General features: G+C 54.6%; 1 protein-coding gene across 1 annotated transcript; it reads right to left on the reverse strand.

Moving 5' to 3' along the window:
* Positions 1–13,512: 13,512 nt before the first annotated feature.
* LOC144218944 (tripartite motif-containing protein 10-like) lies at positions 13,513–20,257 on the reverse strand. The gene is made up of 7 exons (XM_077748946.1): positions 19,484–20,257; positions 18,423–18,518; positions 17,571–17,801; positions 16,998–17,020; positions 16,596–16,711; positions 15,158–15,190; positions 13,513–14,836 (listed from the first exon to the last, which is right to left on the reverse strand). The coding sequence occupies exons 1-7, from the start codon at positions 19,982–19,984 to the stop codon at positions 14,319–14,321; spliced, it is 1,518 nt and encodes a 505-aa protein (XP_077605072.1). The 5' UTR covers positions 19,985–20,257; the 3' UTR covers positions 13,513–14,318.
* Positions 20,258–20,887: the final 630 nt, after the last annotated feature.

The raw sequence follows: 20,887 nt of genomic DNA on the forward strand, positions 1-20,887 counted from the left end.
ACCTGCCGCTGCGCCCCCACTGAGCACCTGCCGCTGCGCCCCCACTGAGCACCTGCCGCTGTGCCCCCACTGAGCACCGGCCGCTGCGCCCCCACTGAGCACCGGCCGCTGCGCCCCCACTGAGCACCTGCCCGGCTGCGGGCCCCTGCTCTCAGTTCTGCGTTATGGCCTCGACTCCGAGTCCGTGGTGCCGGCTGCGTGACACTCATCATCTCTGGTCCGTCGCAGGGGTGGGGGGCGCCCCAGGTTTGTGGGTCTGGAAGCTGACTCATCGTTGGGCCTTTTCAAGAAAAATGATCCAAACATGAGATAATATACAATTAGGAGCAAAAGTGCGTATTTACTTGCAATGACAACAAATTACAAATATTAAAAAGCTGACCACAAACATCAAAACATCCACAAAAACATTTGTAACTGCCTGCCACCCCTGTATTTTCTCTATATCGTTACCTCTATACCTTTTGATTCCATCTTTATTTAACAACGGTTTTGTAATACATTTTCTCTGATGAAAATGAATAATTTGGTGTTTCCTCTAGCATGGTTAACACAAAGTTTTTAAATGGAAATTTAGAAGGTTAATTTCAGTTTTATGGGGATTATTGGTAATGTGAAATTTCAGTATCATTAATTTTGTGAAAATTTCTGGTAAGAGTTTCTTAGTGAGCTCTACAATTTCATGGCCTTTCAAGTTCTCCTGGGCAGTGACTAACCTTAAATATTACTCTTTAATTTGCTAAAGGTCACTGATCTGTTTGTCTTTAATACCTTGTTGTGAACATGTATTATAAGTTGTAAGTTCTTTGTAGATGCCCGTATTTCATGTGAAACCAACAGGAAATTTTTATAGAGTTTCAATGAATTTTTAGGTTTATTCTGTTTCTTCAATTGATTATCAAGAATCTCATCTTCTATTTAAAATTTATCTCTTCTCCTCAATTGTTGATTTTAGTTTGATTCGAAAACATTTTTTGTTTCAATTCACTTTTTGATGTCAGAATAACTTGTTGATTTCATACAGAAATATGTGAAATATTTCATTTTATGCTGTAGACAATTGTATATAATTATACAAATATAAATAAAGTTGCACTGTTAAATACATTCCTGAAGGAGAGAACTTCCATTTTGGCTGGACATTGATGGTCCTGAACCCTTTACTTACAATTCTCTGTGTCTGGAGCTGGGAAGTTTTGCTGGCTCCACTGTGCACAGATTTCTGGTGCCTTGTATCACACGACGTGTTGTTAGCAGGAAGCGTCTGTTGACCCTGCACTCTAGTCCCTGGTGAGTTGTCACAGTGGGTGGTGGACGTGCTCCTGGAAGCCATTCCTGCACGGAGACTCCTCGCACCAACTTCTGAGCCCCGTATCTCAGTAGAGCCAAACAATGTGAGCCCTACTCGGTCTCTCCCCTAAATGCCATCTGATAGAAAGGAAAATGTGACAGAGGGACAATGAAGTGGAAGGAGGCCGCGATCTTAACTGTGGTTCAAATGTATTATTTCTGCAAATTTTACAGAAGAGTGTGACCATCGCAGGGGCTTGGAAAAGGCCAGTGCCTGGGAGGGACATCGTGGGCTGCCCTCCTTGCCCGCCCCACTTGTGTCTACCCGCTTACTGCAGACCCACCCGGACGCCCTCTCTGCTGATCCCCACTCTTCGCCTCAGGGAACAGCACCCTCTGCCTTTGCTCACTCCTTTTGATTCTTCCCCAAGCCCCAGTGAGTCTGGAATTCACAAATTACGGAATCCCCATTATGGGAGGTGGCTGGTCGTGGAGGCCTAGACTTTTGTGGAAACAGGTGCGTCCAACCAAGTGCAGGCAATTACTCACACGTGTCTCTTGGGGTGGACTCGGCCCTTCCTACAACCTCTGTGCTCCACGTCCATCCGCGGTTTCTCAGGGGCAGTTGACGGACTGGATACATTGCAGGTACTTCCCTCCAGTATCAGGAAAGATCCAGGGGCCCCAGCTGCAACCTGCTGCTTTCATGGGCAGCTCCCAAGGGCTCTGCCGAGTCTTCACGTCTCCTCACTCTCACGTCTGAGCCCTGCCTCTCCTGATCTTGTTTTCCATAATTCCATAAGAGCAGATAACTTATGGTTCAATGTTAGACATTCTGTTCCTAAAAATTGTTTGACTATTTCTGCCATAGGATAGTTCCCGGGCAAGCTTTCTTCCCTGGCTCCCTGCCTCTGGCTGCCCTGTGGGTATCTGCCTGAGCTAGATCCCTCTTCTTCTTTCGGTATCTGCCCCTACCCTTCCCAAACCTACACGTTTTATTTAAAAAAAAATTTTTTTTAATGTTTATTTATTTTTGAGAGACAGAGATACAGAGCACAGGTAGGGAAGGGGCAGAGAGAGAGGGAGACACAGAATCTGAAACAGTCTCCACGCTCTGAGCTGTCAGCACAGAGACTGACGTGGGGCTAGAACTCAGGAACTGTGAGATCATGACCTGAGCTGAAGTTGGACGCTCAACCAACTAAGCCACCCAGGAGCCCCAAACCTACATGTTTTAGAGCTAACTTTCCTTAGCCAGGAACTTCTTACACTGAGGAATTACAATGGTGGTTTTATAAGGTATTTAAAAGTATTTATTTTGAGAGCGAGAGAGAAAAAAAGAGAGAGAGCAGGTAAGGGGCAGACAGAGAAGGAGAGAGAGAATCCCAGCAGGCTCCTTGCTGTCAGTGCAGAGCCCAATGTGGGGCTCCATCTCATGAACTGTGAGATCATGACCTTAGCCAAAATCAAGAGTCTGACGCCCAACCGACTGAGCCACGCAGACCCCCTTACAATGCCAGTTTTAAAGCTATCCTTTTAATTTGTTTCTTTATTTTGTTAAGTTTTTTATTTAAACTCCACTATAGTTACACAGTGTTTATATTAGTTGCAGGTTCATGATACAGTGATGGCACGATTGCATACATCACTCAGTGCTCATGATACCCGTCCTCTCTAATCCCCTCCACTTATTTTACCCATCCCCCACCTCCCTCCAGCAACCCTCAGCTTGTTCTCTGGATTTAAGAGCCCCTTCTGCTTTGCCTCCCTCTCTGGTTTAGTGAAGGAAAACTAAAATAAAATAAGGTAAAGCTATCTTTTTAAAAAAGAAATGTCCCAGTGCTCCTGGATCCTGGCCACGTTCTCTGCTCCAGAGAGGCTTAGGGGGCTGTGTCCTGTGTGGGGGACAGTGCCACCATGGCCCACGGAGAGTCAGAGGCCGAATCCAGCTGCGGGACCCTCCGCTGTCTGTTCTGGGGGGGGCTACAGGTAGCCCAGGTGAGGATGATTTGGAAGGTACATTGAATTTGGGGTAGGGGTGGTACATCTGAGGGTGCACAGGAATGTAAACTCAGTAAGGAGACCAGGAGGGTGGCCCTGGTGCCCAAGGAGGTTACAGGCCTGAGTGAGGTGCAGGCAGCTGAGTGGACACCTCCCACGTCCACCAAGCCACACGTCCCTGCTCTAGGGGAACCGGGTCTCCTGTCATGGGCAGAGGAGCCTGGGAGCCCGCAGAGAGGGCCTAACACATCGGAGCCATTGGTGTGGGTGCAGGCTGGGGACACGGGGGCAGTGGGGTTCGAGCTCAGGGTTTAGTTGGAGACTTTCGGAAGAAGTCCCTGGCACTGGACTCCGTGTGGAAAAGGGAAGGCAACCCCCCACCCCCCCAGGCTAAGCAGGAGCCAGAGCCAGGGGAGGTCGTACAAGTGACACGGCAACGAATCAGGTGGTGGTTCTCGGGTGGTGGTGTGTTGACGTCGAAAGCGCCAAGACCGTCCTCCTCACTGTCGCCAGCCAAGGTCCCTCACCCTGAGCTGCTCTGACAGTCATTGGCCAGCCGTGGCCCCGTCACCGCCCCCTGTGTTACTGGCACGGGCGCGTCCGTAACTGGCACCATCTGCCTGCTGGCCTGAGAAGGGGCCTGAGGTTGCAGCAGGAGAAACTGAGGTCCAGCTGGTCGGGAGGAGGACTAGGCCAGAGTTCTGGGGAGGAGAGATGAGCATGTTTAGGAGGAGTGCTGATGGAGATGCTCTGAGAGGAGGGGGAAGATCTGGTGAGTGACCGCCCTCTGTCATCGTGGCGGCCACACAGCCCTGGGAACAAGGTCATGTGGGAGAAAGACCAGCTGCCAGAGATGCTGACGCAGTGGGTGTGGGGTCAGTGATGGCACAGGCAGATTCCTGAGGTGCTCTTTTCTCTCTGAGGAATATCTCAGAAAGCAAAAGTTTGTACAGTTTTGATTTTTTAAAGTTTATTTATTCTGAGAGTGAGTGAGTGAGTGGGGAGGAGCAGAGGGAGAGAGAACCCCAAGCAGGTTCTATGCTGTCGGTGCAGAGCCCAACGTGGGGTTTGAACTCACAAACAGTAAGATCATTACCTGAGCTGAAATCAAGAGTTGGACACTTAACTGACTGAGCCACCCAGGTGCCATCAGTTTTGAGTTTTGATTATAATAAGTGCGTATTCATGTGACATTCACCCACCAAATATTTCTTTTTCCTTTTTAAATTTATTTACTTATTTTTAAGTAAGTTAAGTAGAGCGTAGTATTGATTTCCGGAGCAGAACCTAGTGATTCATCACTTAAATATTATTTTAATGTAAAAATTGGATGGTTCCATTTAAAAAAAAGAGAGGACTTTATACTCATGTGAACGTTGTAAATGGTAGGTCTATATTATCTTTTATTATTTATACATTTATCTTTATTACTATCTTTGCTTCCTGTTTTCATTCACACAATGTTTGTAGGTGACATCAGACTCTTTATTAAATTTAAAGTGCACCAGGAGGTGAGACTGTGGCTTTTTGACCTGGACCTTGGGGACAGATGCGATTCTAACAGGGAAGGGCAGATAGTGCTCCTGGTGGAGGGAAGGTGAGGTTGAGGCCACAGGGGTGAGTTCAGGCAGCGTGCAGCTCCTGTGGTTGGTGGGGAGGCGCTGGGAATGGACATGGGGAGGCAGGTCCCGAGAGCCTGGAGGTGGGGTTAGGAGCTTGGGTTTACTTTGGTAATGAGAGACCCTTTGGAAGAGAGGATAACACAGGTCAAGATGGAATGGGACTGAGGTATCAGGGACGATGGTAGAGATGACGAGTCCAGTGACAGAAATACAGAGATCGCACTGCATAGCCGTCAGGGCGGTGGCCTGTCTGACTCTGAGCCGCCGATGAGGCAGGAGAGACTTAGCTCTTGGCTGGAGACATGGGGTTGACTGTTCAGGGAAAGTCTGGTTTGGGAATTAGGATGAAAATTGAGCGCATAGTTTGGAGATAGAGAAGGCTTAGGAAAACCACCTGGGAAAGCCTCCTTTCTCAGGAAAGAGAAGCAGCAGACGGGCAGTGCTGGGGGATGGGTGTGTGGAAGCAACAGAGTGGGACATGGGACAGTCACCTCCATGAGCAGGGAGGTCTGGGAATGGGTCCTCACTCCCGGGCAGCTGGTGACATTAGATGGAGAGGTTTTGAAAGAGCGTCTGGGGACGGAACCCCGGAAGGTGGGTTGTGAGGGTGGCCAGGGTAAGGTCTGTCGGATTGTTGGAGCTTTCCATTCACAATGACCCCTCCCCGTCCACCTCAGCTCCGCTCTGCCGTTTGCAGGTGACACCCAGTGACATCCCTGTCACCTCTGCCCATTGACATTTTCTGTCTGCTTGCCTTTACGTCTCTGCTGACCTCTGGCCCTTAATCTCGATTCTACCCACAGACTCAGGGCCAAAGTCACCTCTGAACTCCAGCTCCCACCTGCACATCCCTTTTTCACCAAAGCAACGCGTTTTGAGGGTTTACAAGGAGAAATGAGGCAAAAAACAATAAAGATAAAAGACATTCCTCATAAACCGGAGACAGCAACAAAAAAAATCTAAAATCTATTTTTCTGACCTCGGTGGGAGGGTCTGGTAAATGAAGCCCACACTTTCAGTTAGCAGCACACCCTTATCTCCGGCCCACAACTGCCTTCTTGTTTTACTTGTTTTTCTGCTTAATTACTGTCCCCCCACCTCCCATGGCAACTCTTTAAAGTCTTTGCTGGATTTTTATTTGTAGGTGGCTTGGAAAAACGTACTTCTGCGCAGCGTGCTTAATAACAAAACACCGCTGTAGGCTCACCTATCTCTTGTGTTTCCACTCTGCACTCTGTTTTAGGGGTCAGCCCACGCTCTGCGTGTCACATAGTCCCCGTGGCCACAGGCAGCTGCCACCTTGCCCTCCCCCATTCCCAAGGGTGGGCTGGACATGAGCCCAGCTCCCTGGTACCGCAGTGATGCTGCTGTGAGCCTAGGAACTCCTGGGACACCTACTCAGAAACCGGCCCCTGGATCACAGAGGAAGGTGCGTGCAGGAGCCGTGCCTTCGCCAGCACAGCTGTGCCCAGCCTGCCGGTGGTCTGTGCTTCAGGGACGTGTCCCCACGCCCAGCGTTATTCGGTTGTCTGACCTTTGTTGGTCTTGTTGTTCGCTCCCCTCTGTCTAATCACTGGTGAGTCTGCACGTTGGTTCACACGCACTAGGCATTTCCCTGTGCTCCTCTGTGCCTACCCTATTCGTGTCCTTTGCAAACTTTCCCTCGGGCTCCTGCCTCCTTCCTGACCTGTAGGCTTCCCTTCTCATATTCCACACCTGAGTCTCTTCAGTTCCAGCCGTGTGGGCATCATCTCAGCTGGCATTTCCCAGTGAGCTCTGTCCCTGGCCCGCAGTGTCGAATGCTGATGTAATAAGATGATTCCCGTGCTTTTGGGGGTCCGTTTTCAGATGTCTTTCCCTACCCACAGGCCACAGTTTACTCTCTAACATTATTTTTTTACTAACATAATAGCTTCACCTTACACTTGGGCCTTTAATCCAGCTCGACTCTACCTTCATATATGGCTCCAGGAAGGAACTGGCTGGATTTTTCTCTATTGTTGGAAGTCATTTTTCACAACATGGTCTTGTCTAGATTCTGTCCCTTCTCTCACTGATTTATGTCCTATTTTTAACCTCCTTTGTAAAGATGGGTCTGTCCGTGAGCTCTGCCCTCTCCCATTTTTTGTGTGATCTTGTCCCAGCACCGTACAGCGTTGCCACCACGGCTTTGTGGGTCTTCTGTGCCTTCTGTAACCAATGTAACAAGGGGTTATGAGAAGCAAATTTCCAGAGCCCTGTGTCAACACCCACACATTTTCATTCCACCCATGCCTTTAACTTGTTAAAGACCTATGTCAGCATCAATACCAGATTTGTTCATTTTTGTTTATCAAAAAACCTGGAAGCAAACTTTTTTAGAAACTGAAATCATTAACTATGTCCCTAGCTTCAGGGACACAGGGACCCACCGAGACACTGATTTAGGATTTAGACAGAGGCTGAGCCTCCTTGGGCTGCGGGTTTGCATCCCACAGAGGCTGTCGTCCACCGTCACCGGGACAGGGTGGGGACGTGGCACCAGAGGCTTCACACCTGCTAAGTCAGTCCCTCTAGAGTGGCTTCCCTGGTGTGGGGAGTCTCAGGGATTAACACATGCCGTTTAGATGTTGGGAGAAACACATCCTGAAGTCAAGAGGAAAAGGCTCTGTTACTATGTTGTTTCTGTGTGGTAAAGAATTTTAAAAATTACCCAGTGCTTTTCCCCACGTCCTCCACTCAGTGAGCTCTGGCGCCTCACCCCAAGCATCGTGTTTTCAGGACTCTGGTTTTGGGCGGAACTTTACTTCAGCTTCGTCCAGGGATCAAGGCCCCCATGTGTGTCCCGGAGAGTGCCCCTCACCCTGGGGCTCACACACAGGCACATACATCTCTCTAGGGGTGGCTTCACTACAGCAGCAGAAAGTTCAGAAAAGAAGAAAAGACATGGGGGCGTTGGTTGGCTCAGGGCGCAGGAGGAGGAGAGACTTTGTGCAGTGCAGGCGGGTTTCACTGAGGCTTGGAAAGGGCTGCCTCCAAAGAGCCCTGGGGAGGGGGCCTGGCTCCCTGTTCTGGCTCCTGTGTTCCTCTGGAGCAGCCTGATGCGTGTGTTGGGAGGGGTGTTGGCCCGGGTTTGCTGGCTGTGAGACTTGCGTCACCTCGCGCCCGCTGACCCTCGTGTGGTGCCAGCTTGCGTCACATCGCGCCCTCTGACCCTCGTGTGGTGTCAACTTGCGTCACATCGCGCCCTCTGACCCTCGTGTGGTGTCAACTTGCGTCACATCGCGCCCGCTGACCCTCGTGTGGTGCCAGCTTGCGTCACATCGCGCCCTCTGACCCTCCTGTGGTGTTGATATGAGATGGAGGCCACCCTGTTGCACCCAGTGTGGTGAAGATTGAGAGACATGCAGCTTATAGTGGAAAACCACTGCACAAACCCTAGGCCTTGTCTCTGTCCCTCTTGCTCACTTCAGTGTGGGGTCTCTCCTCACTCACCCCGTGGCCTGGGGGCACCAAGCAGCAGTGGGGGAGCCCAGCTGAGCAGGGGTGTGTGCCCACTGTGTGTGATGTGCATCTGTGCGTGTTCACGAGCATGAGGTGGACAGGGAGGTATCCCTGCATCACGGACACGATGCCACGCGGGAAATGGGACTGAAAGGAATATTCAGAGGCTGAAGGGTGAGGAGGGGACCATCTGACCACTGAGTCTCAGGGAGCCCCCTTTTCTGCAGCTTCTGGGTGACAGTGGGACCTACAGGCTGGGGGCTGAGCCGGAGACCCAGCAGTGGCCAGAGCGGCTGGAGGACGTGCCAGCACAGGTGGCCAGAATCCCGGACATGTCCCGGGCCCTGACGCAGCTCTGCAGCCTGGTCACAGATCTGGAGAAGACCGCAAGGGGCTGGGCGCCAACACACTGAAGGTGCGGACCCCGAGGTAGTGTGAGAGGGACGGGCTCCCCCGCCTCCCGCAGTGGTGGCTCGACCAAGTGCAGGGTGCTGCTGCAGCAGAGCAGGCTGCCGGGGACAGGTGCATGTGCTCTATTCTGGGGGTGCCCCCAGGGTGGCATCCAGCAACAGGCTAGGGAGGGGAGGTGGAGGGCCGCAACCTCTGAGAGCCAACTGTGTCTCACTGTCCTCCTCCGTCTACTCGGATGCTGGCGACCTTCCGGACAGCTAGGAGCTGCCTGGGTCCCACGTGAACCCTCGCAAGCATAGAGCTGCACACAGACTCCCCTGAGTTCTAGGGGGTCGCTGCTCCCTTGGCTCCTGCACCTTCATGCTATTTGGCCTGTGGAAGGTTCGACAGGATGTACTGAAGGATTTCCTTGTTTCTAGGAGCACCCCACAGAAACTCAAGGCCACTTCCCCCAAGTTAGAGGAAAGAATTGGCCCCCCTTCTCTAGCCAACCCCAGTGGCTCTGACCTGCTTGGCCCTGGGCCACCTCGTCACAGACTCTTCTTCCTCCAGCCTGTCCACCCTCCACTAGGTCTGCCCAGCATGTCCCCTCCCATCTCCTGAATAGGACCCCCTTTCCTCGTCCCCACAGCTGTGACCTGATGCCAGACCCTCTGACCCGGGGATGGTAGTCACAGCCTCCTTCCTGCACCACCCTCATGCTCATGGTCACAGCTGCCCCTGCACAGCTGGCTCCAGGGTCTCCATCTCCCCCTGTGAATGGGTGGCAGTACCCACCTCTCGTGATTTCGCCCACCTGAGTTCACGGTGGGTGAAGCCACCTATGCACATGGGGCTGGCAGGTCTGCACCAGTCACCTGGCACCTACTCATTATCTTCGTGGCAGACCCACTCCAGGACCCCCGGCCAGGCTGATGAAGGAAGCAGCCTGTGACAAGGACTGGCAGGCAGCCTCTGGCTTTCAGTCAGCAGGTCTCATTGCTGTGAGAACATGTACTCTGCCAACAATCGGAATGCACTTGGAAACTGAGCCCCTGGATGAGAACACAGCCCGGCTGGCCCTGGACCACATCCTCTCTCATCAGACCCTGAGCACAGGACCCCGCCCAGCTATGCTGACATTTCTGACCCACAAAGCTGTGATACTGTTTTAAGACCCCAAACCTGTGGTGGCTTTTACAGAACAGTGGATAATACATTTGTAGTTCAATTATTTGGCGTGAGTGATGCCGGTCGTCTGTGTCCCCAGTGTCAAGGTCAGTGCCTGGCTCGCAGCTGGTGTCCAGCAAGTTTTGCTGAGTGGATGCACGGATGAGTTTGCAGGAAGCACAAGGCCCTCCTTGGTGCTCCACTTACAGCAGAAAGAGCCTGTAACCCATGTCTATCGAGTCCTTGCTGACGTGGGCAGGACCATCTCGGCACTGAAGGAGGCCAAGAACAACACGTGGCCACGAGGAGGTGGTAGTGTGGGAAGAGTTTGGAGCTGAGTTCAAGTCCTATCCTGACCTCAAACAGCTCTGCAGCCCTGTGAGAAGGTCTTTAGTCGCTTGGAGCCGAAAGGGGGCAGCGGTACCTGGGGGATAGTTGTAAGAAGTCGGTGTCATCATACCTGCTGGGCGTCTGTGCCTAACTGTAAACATCCAGATGTGTTAACGCCGCCTTCTTGCTCTGCTGCTCCATCCAGAAGCCTGTGGTCTGGCTGCGGAGCCAGGACAAACACCCACAGAAGAAGCCTACTAAGTGCACAGGGGCTTCCGAGCGAGGCGGAGTGAGGCTGGGTCCTGGGTTGGCTCGAGGGGCATGTGGGGACTGGATAGTGGGAAAGAAAGGTGGGCATCAGGCAGGATGGCTCCAAGAAGGGAAGCGTAAGGTAGGGAACAGCCACTGTACATTTGTAGCGGTGCAAGAAGTCTGGCCTGGTTACTCTGGAATTTTTAAGAGTCAGGGAGGGCAGAGCTGGAAGGGTCGCACCAGGACACAAGCGGTCTCAGATGGTTGTGTTGGGAGCAGCATGGGGCATTTAAGGAAAACCACTCTGACTCTCATGCCACGTGGACTGGGGGACCTGGGGCAGGGGCCCAAGGAGGCCTCTGTGTGGATGTTCCGAAAAGGGAGGGGACGGTGACCTGGCAGGGAGCTGTAGGTGTCAGAGGAACAGGAGACCTGGAATCAGGGAATAGGACGTTGGCCAAGCGCAGCCCCGGAGGTGACGGTGAGAATGCCTGCATCCTGGCTGGGACTAATGTCACACAGAATTGTCCACAGGTGGGCTGCCGGGGCCGGGAGGAGGCGGCAGCCTCAGGGTCTCTCCGCCTGCAGGAGCCTGCCCAGCTCTCCGTCCCCTTCCCGCCCGCCCAGCCGACGCCCAGCCAGGCCCGCCTGTGAGGGGAGGGACAATAATCACTGAACACCAGGTTCTTCTGCGGATCAGAATGGGTCCCCAGGGAACATGTCGCCAGGCTGCAGGAAGAGCTACAGTGGAAGGAGCCAGAGTGGCACGCAGCCGCGTATTGGAGCAGGTGTCCACGACCCGTCCTGCTGAGTGGCCCCAGGGCCACCTTGTCTCTCTCTGGGCCTCAGGTCCTCTTCCGTCAGTTCTGGACACACAGACGCGAGTCTGTGAGCGGGGACGTGGAGCCAAGCCACCTGAGCCTAGTGTGCGCCCTGCAATGCGCCCACTTGCCCTTCGCCACCTGCTCCTTTAGGACAGTTGTCAGCCCACCCCACAGCGCTGTGGTGAGAGTCAGCATATAAATACTCAGTACGGTGACTGGCCAGGAGGAGGGCTGTGTGCATCTGCTGTTATTATTAGCATTTTAAAATCTCTATTCCCTGCTCTGAGGCCTGGTTTGGCGCCCTCAACGTCCTGGCCATAGCTTCCCATGAGGCCTGGGGAGGAAAATCCCATTTTCCTTATTTGCATGTCTGTTTTCCTAGTATTTTGAGCTAACTTGAGAGAGCCTACGTTCTTGGTAATGGAAAGGGCTGCCACTGTGCAAGCTGTGAGGACTCAGGTGCAGCCCTGCGGGGGTCCTGCAGGGGGCGATGGGGAGCCTCAGCCCTTAGCAGAGCACAGAACTTCATCAAGTCACCGTGTTTCAGGATCTACCCTCTTCCCCTGCACGGACACCACACTCCAGGTCGGGTAAACATCAAAGGAAATCACGCCAGCAGGGGTGAGGGGTGGATGGGCAACGTGAGTGTTTTCATGCACTAGTGGTTGTGCTTCTCAGTGTGAGAAACACACGCTGAGTCGCAGTCATGCGGAGTGTGGCTGCAATGACTTGTTCACCAGGACCCACCACGCCTGTCTTCGGACAATGGGTGGTTAGGACCCACTGGTCAGATGTGGATTAGACCCTGGCTACACCATCTCTGAGGTGCACACAACCCAAACTCACCAGTCCACGGCTTCCTTCCCTTCAGGACGGGACAGGAAGGGGACGTGCCTCATGGAGTGGCCAAAGTTAGGGGACGGCCGTAACGTGCTTAGGTCCCCCCACAGGTGGGGGCCCTGGGGGCTAGACCCCCCCTAACACCACTAAAAATAAACAGAAGAACACAATCCGCCTTTTGGTGGAACCCCAGGTTTCGGGGCTTTGGATGCGTATCATCATACAGAGACCTGTTATGTGTCTGTTGTTTTGAATATACAACGTTTTGTATGAAACACAACTTCTAGACACTGTGAACGTGCCCAGAGGTAGGAATCAGCCCCTGGCAGTTCCTGCTCCTGGTACCCTCACCTCTTTCACCTGCCGGCCTGGGCACCAGTGGGGAGGTGGCCCCACAGGTAGTCTGTGCGGAAGCAGAGCGAACACAGAGAATACTGAAGAGGTTGGGGTGAGGGCTGTGTCCAAGCAGGAGGAAAGACAACGACTAAAATGTGTGAGGACAATGCTTTTATCGCACACAGGAGCTAACATTCCGCCCGGGCGACTGAAGCCCTTCTCCACGTTCTAGTGCCTGTCCCCGTCCCAGAACCACACCAGATGGCACCCCGTACCACGCGGCGTCACGCGGCCCCGCGCAGCCGGGTCTCTCCTGGTGCCCTCCCCATGCCCTTCTCCGAGCCTGGCTCCCTCCTCTCCCCCTGATGCCTGGAGCCACATCAGCTCTGGTGAGGCTCATCCAGCCCACCCCCCGCCCCCGCCTCNCCACGTGTGCCGCCCCGCCGTGAAACCACCACGGGCCAGGACGCAGGTGGCCCTGTCGAAACGCTCTGGGTTGTCTGGTGAGCTCTGCCATTTGTAGGAGAACTGAGCCCGCTGGTGGTCCTCAGATAGCAGGAGTTTCGGGTGGGAGGTCTGGGGGTCCAGAGACAGGAGCGCTGCGGGGAAAGCCCAGAGGGACAGAGACGACAGCTCACTCGTCACCTCCAGAGAAGACCTGAAGGCCCTCCCTTCCACCTGCTAGTGTCACTGTGCACATCATGCACAGCAGCGTGTGTGTCACCGGGTCACTTGTTACTTTTAGAACCAGCTCACAGTCCCCTCATCCAGGAAGCCTTCCCTGATACACCTTGTCCCAATCCCATATAACCTTTCTCCCTGCTCCTCATGTCTGGCAGTGCCCAGCGTAGAGCCCTACAAACTTACCCGTTTCGATTTCAGATGCCCCATGCCCTCCCGTCCTGACGCCCGCTGCTCACCTGGCTCATAGTCCAACTCGAAGCAGAGTTTCTCTGTAAAGAGAGCANGCTCCCTCCTCTCCCCCTGATGCCTGGAGCCACATCAGCTCTGGTGAGGCTCATCCAGCCCACCCCCCGCCTGCGATTCTGCACCCCTGCATCTCAGCCTCCACCCCTGCCCACACTTTCCAGACCCCAGGTGGAGATGAGCAGAGCGGAGTAAGGTTCTCTGTAGGGGAAAATTGGGTCTGTGGGCTACGGCCTCACCTCCCAGCAAGGCCCACACCTGGTCTCAGGCAGAAGAGCACCCCCCAGGTGAGGGAGGTCTCAGCGGTGTCAGGGTCTCAGGAGGATCATGGCCCAGATTGGCCAGCAGTCAGCCATCCTTCCTTTCCTCACCGAGCACACTCATCTCTCAGAGCTGGCCTTTCCAGAGAGCCCTCCTGGGGGGTCGGGCCTGTCCTCTGAGCTCCCCAGTGGCCAGGGCGGCCCCACCCCAGCCTCCGTCAACCTCGCTGCCGTGATCTCTGTCTGGGGCATGAGTTCCTTCAGATACTGAAGTTTTTCCTGGTTCACGGTCAGCACATAGGAAATGATTCTGGCGGGTTCGAGTTTTGGAGAGAAGATGTGATGAAGACATGTGCCCTGCCTGAGATCACACAGCTGGTCAGTCTCAGGGTGGTCTAGTGCCTGGTCTTGTGGCTCCAGACCTGGGATTCGCCAGGGTCTGCGCCCCCCATGCACGGGCATCCGCTGGGGGTCCTGGAAGGAGCTGGACCAGCAGACTGCAGGGACCCCCTCGGTCCTTGCCAAGTCCTCAGCCCATCGCATTTCTGTTCCCCCAGGTGAGCCTGGACTTGGAGGAAGGCGGCCACGCCTTCTCAGGAACTCAGGGAGAAGCTGGAGCCTCGGCCCCAGAGCCCAAAGAAGGGGAAGACCTTCTGGGTGAAGGAGGCAGTGTAGGTGTAGATGGGCTCCCGGCTGACAGCGTTGGCGAAGGTCACCCAGCCCACCTCGTAGTCCAGGGACACCCGTACCTGCCGGGGCTGCTCCTCTAGGGCCAGGCGCGTGGGGAAGGAGCCCAGGGCCGACACGAAGCCCCAGGCCAGCCTCACGGCCCACACGCCCTCCTCGGGCCGCTGCCTCAGCTCCCCCTTGCGCCGCACACCCTCACACGCCACACCCACTGTGCAGCTGCCCCCGTGGGCCAGGTCCAGCTTCACCAGCCACGTGTGCCGCCCCGCCGTGAAACCACCACGGGCCAGGACGCAGGTGGCCCTGTCGAAACGCTCTGGGTTGTCTGGTGAGCTCTGCCATTTGTAGGAGAACTGAGCCCGCTGGTGGTCCTCAGATAGCAGGAGTTTCGGGTGGGAGGTCTGGGGGTCCAGAGACAGGAGCGCTGCGGGGAAAGCCCAGAGGGACAGAGACGACAGCTCGCGCGTCACCTCCAGAGAAGACCTGAAGGCCCTCCCTCCCACCTGCTAGTGTCACTGTGCACATCATGCACAGCAGCGTGTGTGTCACCGGGTCACTTGTTACTTTTAGAACCAGCTCACAGTCCCCTCATCCAGGAAGCCTTCCCTGATACACCTTGTCCCAATCCCATATAACCTTTCTCCCTGCTCCTCATGTCTGGCAGTGCCCAGCGTAGAGCCCTACAAACTTACCCGTTTCGATTTCAGATGCCCCATGCCCTCCCGTCCTGACGCCCGCTGCTCACCTGGCTCATAGTCCAACTCGAAGCAGAGTTTCTCTGTAAAGAGAGCACAAAACAGGATGAGATCCCCTTAGTCTCACGAAATCATAGAACATTTAATGATAAAGAAACGGCCCCAATGAGGGAAAGGACAAAGACCACCAGTGGTTCTAAACCTGGGCTCAGATCCCTGCAGCGCTTGCCAAAGCCTGATTGTGACTTTGAAGGCCGAGGCCCTGGGCTCCTAGCAGGATCCCAGGGTGTGGTCGTGGGTCGTGGGTGGGCCTCACCCAGCCCAGGACATACAAGGTGCTCCAGAAAACGTCTACTCCAAGAGCAGACAAGGGGGTTAATTTATTTCTTATTTTCTTGGAAATAATTTCTGGAATAGTCAACAGCCTTTGATTAGAGTCAAGTGCCCTTCACTGCGGCTCACTGGGCGGAGTGCAGGAGGGACCAAGTGTGGGCCCTTCTGGGCAGGCCATTCGGAGACAGGGCCATCGCTCCTGATGTCCTGTGGGTGTGGGCAGGGAGACGCAGGCCTGACTCACTCTGGAGCATTCACACCTTTTCTCGTCACCACGGCCTGTTCCAGGAAAGCGGGCACAGTCCCCGCAGCGGTCTCCAGCCCACGTGCCCGGCCGTGCGGGAGGAGGAGGAGTGAGCGAGGTCAGCCACACAGGGAGGAGAGAAACAGTGCTTATGGTTATTAATTAACAGTGTTTACCGTCAAAGCCTCATCATGCAGGGGCGCCTGCATGGCTCAGTCGGTTGATCCTCTGGCTTTCACGGTTTGTAAGATCGAGGCCCACGATGCTGACATCGAGGAGCTGCTTGGGATTCTCTCTCCCTCTCTGCCCGTCCCCCACTTGCTCTCTCCCTGTCTCTCTCTCAAAATAAATAAATAAACTTTATATAAAAGAACTTATGCGAGGTGTGCCTGGGTGGTTCAGCCGGTTAAGTGTTATGATCTCAGGTCATGATCTCGCAGTTTGTGGGTTCGAGCCCCGTGTTGGGCTCTGTGCTGACCGCTCTGAGCCTGGAGCTGCTTCAGATTCTGTGTCTCCCTCTCCTTCTGCTCTTCCTCTGCTTATGTTCTATCTTCCTCTCTCTTAAAAATAAACATTAAACAATTTTTTAAAACTTATCATGCATTACAAATGTCTCTTTTTAAATTATTGAGAAGACAAGTTTTGTTAATCATTATTTTTTGTATTGGTCAATGTCAATGGATCGAATTTATTTAATTATTTTTCAAATCAGTTAAATCTTTTTAGAAATCTTCGCCTTCGTTATCTCTCCTCAATGTCACATTACCCTGACAAGCATGTTTTATGAAGATGTGCAAATAAGGGATGCCAAGGCCCAGGAGGGGCTCCCGGCCTTGCCAGATGTCACTCAAGCGCAGGGCAGTGCGGCATGGAGGGCGCCCCCTGAGCCCAGGCTTCACAGGTCCCCTTACCCAGAAACATCTTCACCTCCCTCTGCAGTGGGGCGGCCTGCTGCGGGAAGTCCCGAATCCTCTGGCCCAGCTCGGGGGACACAGCCTCTGGTCTCCGGCACTTCCTGGTCTCACATCTAGGGGCAAACAAATGTCGGGATTTGGGAATCATCCCCCATAGGGATGCCCCCGGACTCAGCTGGCCGCCTGCTGACCAGGCGTGGAGATGCGGTTCCCGCAGGCAGACCTTCCTCCCCTGGGACGGACCCGCTGCCCGCTCTCGGCAGCTGCGCGTGGACACGCATCCAAGGGCATGACTGTTTCTGCGTGGGCTTTCGGCCCTGACGTGAGGGTGCAGTGAGCAGACACGTGGTGCAGCATATGTGTGTGCAAGTGGCAGCGGAGAAGGCAGCCAGGACTCACCTGAGCAGAGTACTTCTGATGTCCTACGAGAAAGAGGGGAGAGCAGATCAATCCCCCTTCCTTACACCCAAGAAAGACAAATCCCATGTTCCCAGGTAGGCAAAGGGCCCCCGATCCCAGAGCCACAGAGCTTTAGAGTTTATGAGGCGTCGGGATCACAGAGGCCAAGCCCTGTATCTTATGCATCCACACAGTCAAGTGCCCCGTCCGCTGCTGGGGGCCCAGGCCTCCTGCTTTCTCGGCACCCCAGCATGCTGCCGTTCTGACGCCCATTGGGACCGCCAGGTCCTCCCTCCCGTGTGCGGAAGTGAAACCGACTGGGAAATACTTCCTGACTGGTGGGGCGACACGGCACAGGGTGCCCTGGAAAGAGCCCTGATGTTGGAAAGCACTCGATGCTTTTCCAGGTGCGACGTGCAGCTGCACTTTCCTATTGGACCCTCACAAACCCCCTGAGAGTCAGGAAGAACAGAGCCCTCCCTGCCGATGGGCCGTGGGGCGGACAGTCAGAGGCCTGCGAGCAAGGGGGTGCAGACGCAGGGTTCAGGGGCGAGCACTCGGGGCCAGGCTCACCGTCAGGAGCCCCCGCGCTGGCCTCTGGCTCTTCCCCTCCAGTTCTGAGATGAGGCTGCTGAAGCGGCAGATCTCCTCACTGGCCAGCACGTCGAACTCGTCCCGCTGCTTCACGATGTCTGCGTCCAGCGTCTCCAGCTGCGCCAGGAGGACGCTCTGCTGTTCCTCCAGGAACTGGCTCAGACACGCAAACTCGAAGATCACTTTCTGTCTCTTGGAGGCCACCTGCGACTGAAGGGGCAGGAGGAGAGGCCAGGGCGTCACCTCTCCTCCTTCTTCTCCTTCCTCGGCTTCCTTTCTCTTCCTTACTTCACTTCCTTAGGTCCATGCCCTCCGGGGTTTGGTGGAAAATCAGAGCCCCCACCCCCAGGTCCCTAGACAGTACAGCATCCCTCCCCCCTTGAACGGCTGTGGCCCCATCTCCTGGGGCTTCTACGTGTAGACAGAGGCGGGTGATGGGAGGTGATATGCACAGCTGAGGCGGGTGATGGGAGGTGATATGCACAGCTGAGGGGGGGGTGATGGGAGGTGATATGCACAGCTGAGGGGGGGTGATGGGAGGTGATATGCACAGCTGAGGGGGGTGATGCGGAGCTGATAGGGCACCCCACCTCCTGCCCTTCATAGTGCACACGCCGCCCATGGCTCTGAACTCATTATCTACACAATCTTGTTCGGTTCTTACGGCAATTCCATGAGGTCATAATGATTTTAATCTCACAGAAAAATAAATTCGGGCCAGAGATTTGCATGAGGGAGTGAGGGTTCACACTTAGAGTGACTTGGAAGCCCTCCATGCTAGGTCACCTGGGTCGGGATGGCGGAGGGGTCTGGGAAGGGACACGGACCTACCAGGAGGACTTGGGTCCTCTGGTTTTCTCTTGCCTGGATTCTTTGAATCTCTTCTTTCTCTTTTCTTAGACACTCAAGACACTTCTGTATCTGCTCCTGGAGAGAAAGAGCCTGAACTATTTAAGACAGAAATAACGACTTGTTAAGAGGGGTCATCTCATCCAACCCCCTGCCTCAGGGGCTTTGGCTGCCTAAAGGGTCTTTTTCTCCTTGCTCTCTGAGAATTTTGATCGGAGCTGTCCTCTTTACCTGTGTCAGCACAGGCTGTGACTCGATTTCCCCACCCTACCCTTCCTGTCTTTAGGAAACACTGCGATTTATTTTGTTTCTGGTAAGCTGTCTGTGGGATCTGTCATGAGCTTGATATGCCTTTCTTTGAAAGTATTCCAATTTCTCACTTCTCTCCAGGGGAATGAATTCAAACAACCCTTTCTTGTGAATACAATCAATTTCCTGCATATGATTCCGGAGGAGAGAAGAAACTTGGGTGATGAGAAAACTGTCCATAAATTGTTTTTAGCATTACTTGCTCTAGAAAAGAGTTAGGACGAGGTACACACATGTAAATGTACGTTCAGAAGTACACATGGGACCCTCACCATCGAATGCACACAGACACCCACATTTACTGAAACACTGTGAGAATGACTAAAAAGAGCACAGATTTAATGAAAGATAAAACTGTGCCCCCCGTATGTTTACCCAACCTGCGTGGAAGCGTTCATTTACTCACAGACACGAGCACCCCACAGACATTTAGACACGCAGCCAGGCTGCCCTCCCCCAAACCCCCACGCACACTGACGAACATGCAAACACTCCTGTCTGGACCTCACGTTCCTTCACAAACAAACCCCGGGTCCTGACACACCCGCCTGACCCTGTGTGCACACACACACTCTCAGGTCATGGTCACTTGGTCACTCGCCGCATATTCACCAAGCTCCTGTTACGCGTTGGCCATGAGTTAACAACAAAGAATACGCCTAAACACAAACACCAATCTTGCCACGTAGCTGCGTCGCCCGTGTGCTGACAGAGTTGGGGAGACAGACTCCTACCCTGTAGGGCCGGGCCGCGTCCTCCAGGAAGCGCACAGTGTGGGTCCGGTGCGCCCAGGCCTCTCGGCACAGCACGCAGAGCTGCGTCTCGTCATCCTCGCAGAAGAAGTAGATCTTCTCTCCGTGCTCCCCGCACGAGTCCTCCTCGTCCGGGCCCGGCATGGGCTCCAGCCTGAGGCGCTCGATGTTCTCCACCACACTGGCTAGCTGCCAGTTGGGCCGCAAGCCCGCCAGGCGGAAGGGCTGCTTGCAGAGCGGGCATGCGAGGGCCTCCTCTGGCTCCGGGCCCGGGACCTCACAGTAGCGGGTCAGGCAGCCTCGGCAGAAGTTGTGGCCGCAGTCGATGGTGATCGGCTCCCTGAGGGTGCCTTGGCAGATGGGGCAGCTGACCTCATCCAGCAGACTGCCCACAGAGGCGGCCGAGGCCATGGTGCTGCTGTGCCCGCTGGCTCCTCCAAGTCGCCTTCTCTGCGTGGCTGGGGGAGCCCTAAGGACGCACATTCATCCTCATGGCCGGACACGGGCACGTCTCACACACGCACCGGCACCCTCATGGTCACCTGCACCTGTTGCCCAGAGGCAAGGCATCTGCCTACACGGCCGGGTCTTCTGTCCCTGTCCCAGGCAGCAGATGCACACTGTCCAGGACAGATGGACAAACAGCGGAGGAGACGGGGACGAAGGGCCCACAGCTCCAGAGGTGACCCCAGTTACTCTCTGGGCTGGTGTCCTGAGCTTGGGGTTCAGTGTTCCTTCCCGTCTACCCACACACACGTCAGGGCTGCTATCTCGGCCGCCCAAACTTGACAGAGATAGTCCCTCTGGGGGTGGGAGGGAGACTGAGTCACAGAGCAGAGACACCAGCGCAGCCCCTGCAAGCTGTCCCCAGGGAGATTACAGGTATCAGTGGGCCCAGGCCAGGCAGTTGGCAGGCAGGGCGTGTCGGGACCCAGATAGGGTCATGCCCAGGGGAACGTGGCCCAGGCAGCCTCCCCAGGGATGCCCCCAGTGGCCTGTCACAGGCTTCCAAGGAGGCTGCACTGAACCCCCCATGGGGGAAGACAGAGAAAAACAGCAACAGCCAACATTCATGTAGGGTGACTACACATCCCACACTCCACAGATGCAGGGAATCGGATGAAGAAACGTGATTGTTTGACCGTTACCTGGGCCTGGGGCTCAGGAAGAGGTCCCGGCTGGAGGCCAGGGGAGGAGGCCTGGAGAAGAGGCCAGCAGAGGAGGCCCGGACTGATCCCAGCCCTGCAGTTTTCCAGCTCTGGGACCTCAGGGAAGTCACTGCACATGTCTTCTTCTGTAAAAAGAAAGTAATCATCCCTGTCCCAAAGGGTTGGTATCAGATTGGACACCATAATATGAAAATAGTAAGTCAGCACGAATGTGCTT

Source organism: Crocuta crocuta, unplaced genomic scaffold, assembly GCF_008692635.1.
Source record: "Crocuta crocuta isolate KB4526 unplaced genomic scaffold, BGI_CrCroc_1.0 scaffold259, whole genome shotgun sequence".
Classification (NCBI taxonomy): Eukaryota; Metazoa; Chordata; class Mammalia; order Carnivora; family Hyaenidae; genus Crocuta; species Crocuta crocuta.

Excerpts from the sequence above, each read along its gene's own strand:
- LOC144218944 (XM_077748946.1), bottom strand. The coding sequence starts at position 19,984 with ATGTGCGTCCTTAGGGCTCCCCCAGCCACGCAGAGAAGGCGACTTGGA. Across the intron at positions 16,712-16,997 it reads ATCAGAAGTACTCTGCTCAG|ATGTGAGACCAGGAAGTGCC; the intron begins GTGAGTCCTGGC and ends GTTTGCCCCTAG. Across the intron at positions 15,191-16,595 it reads GGAGGTGAAGATGTTTCTGG|AGAAACTCTGCTTCGAGTTG; the intron begins GTAAGGGGACCT and ends CTCTCTTTACAG.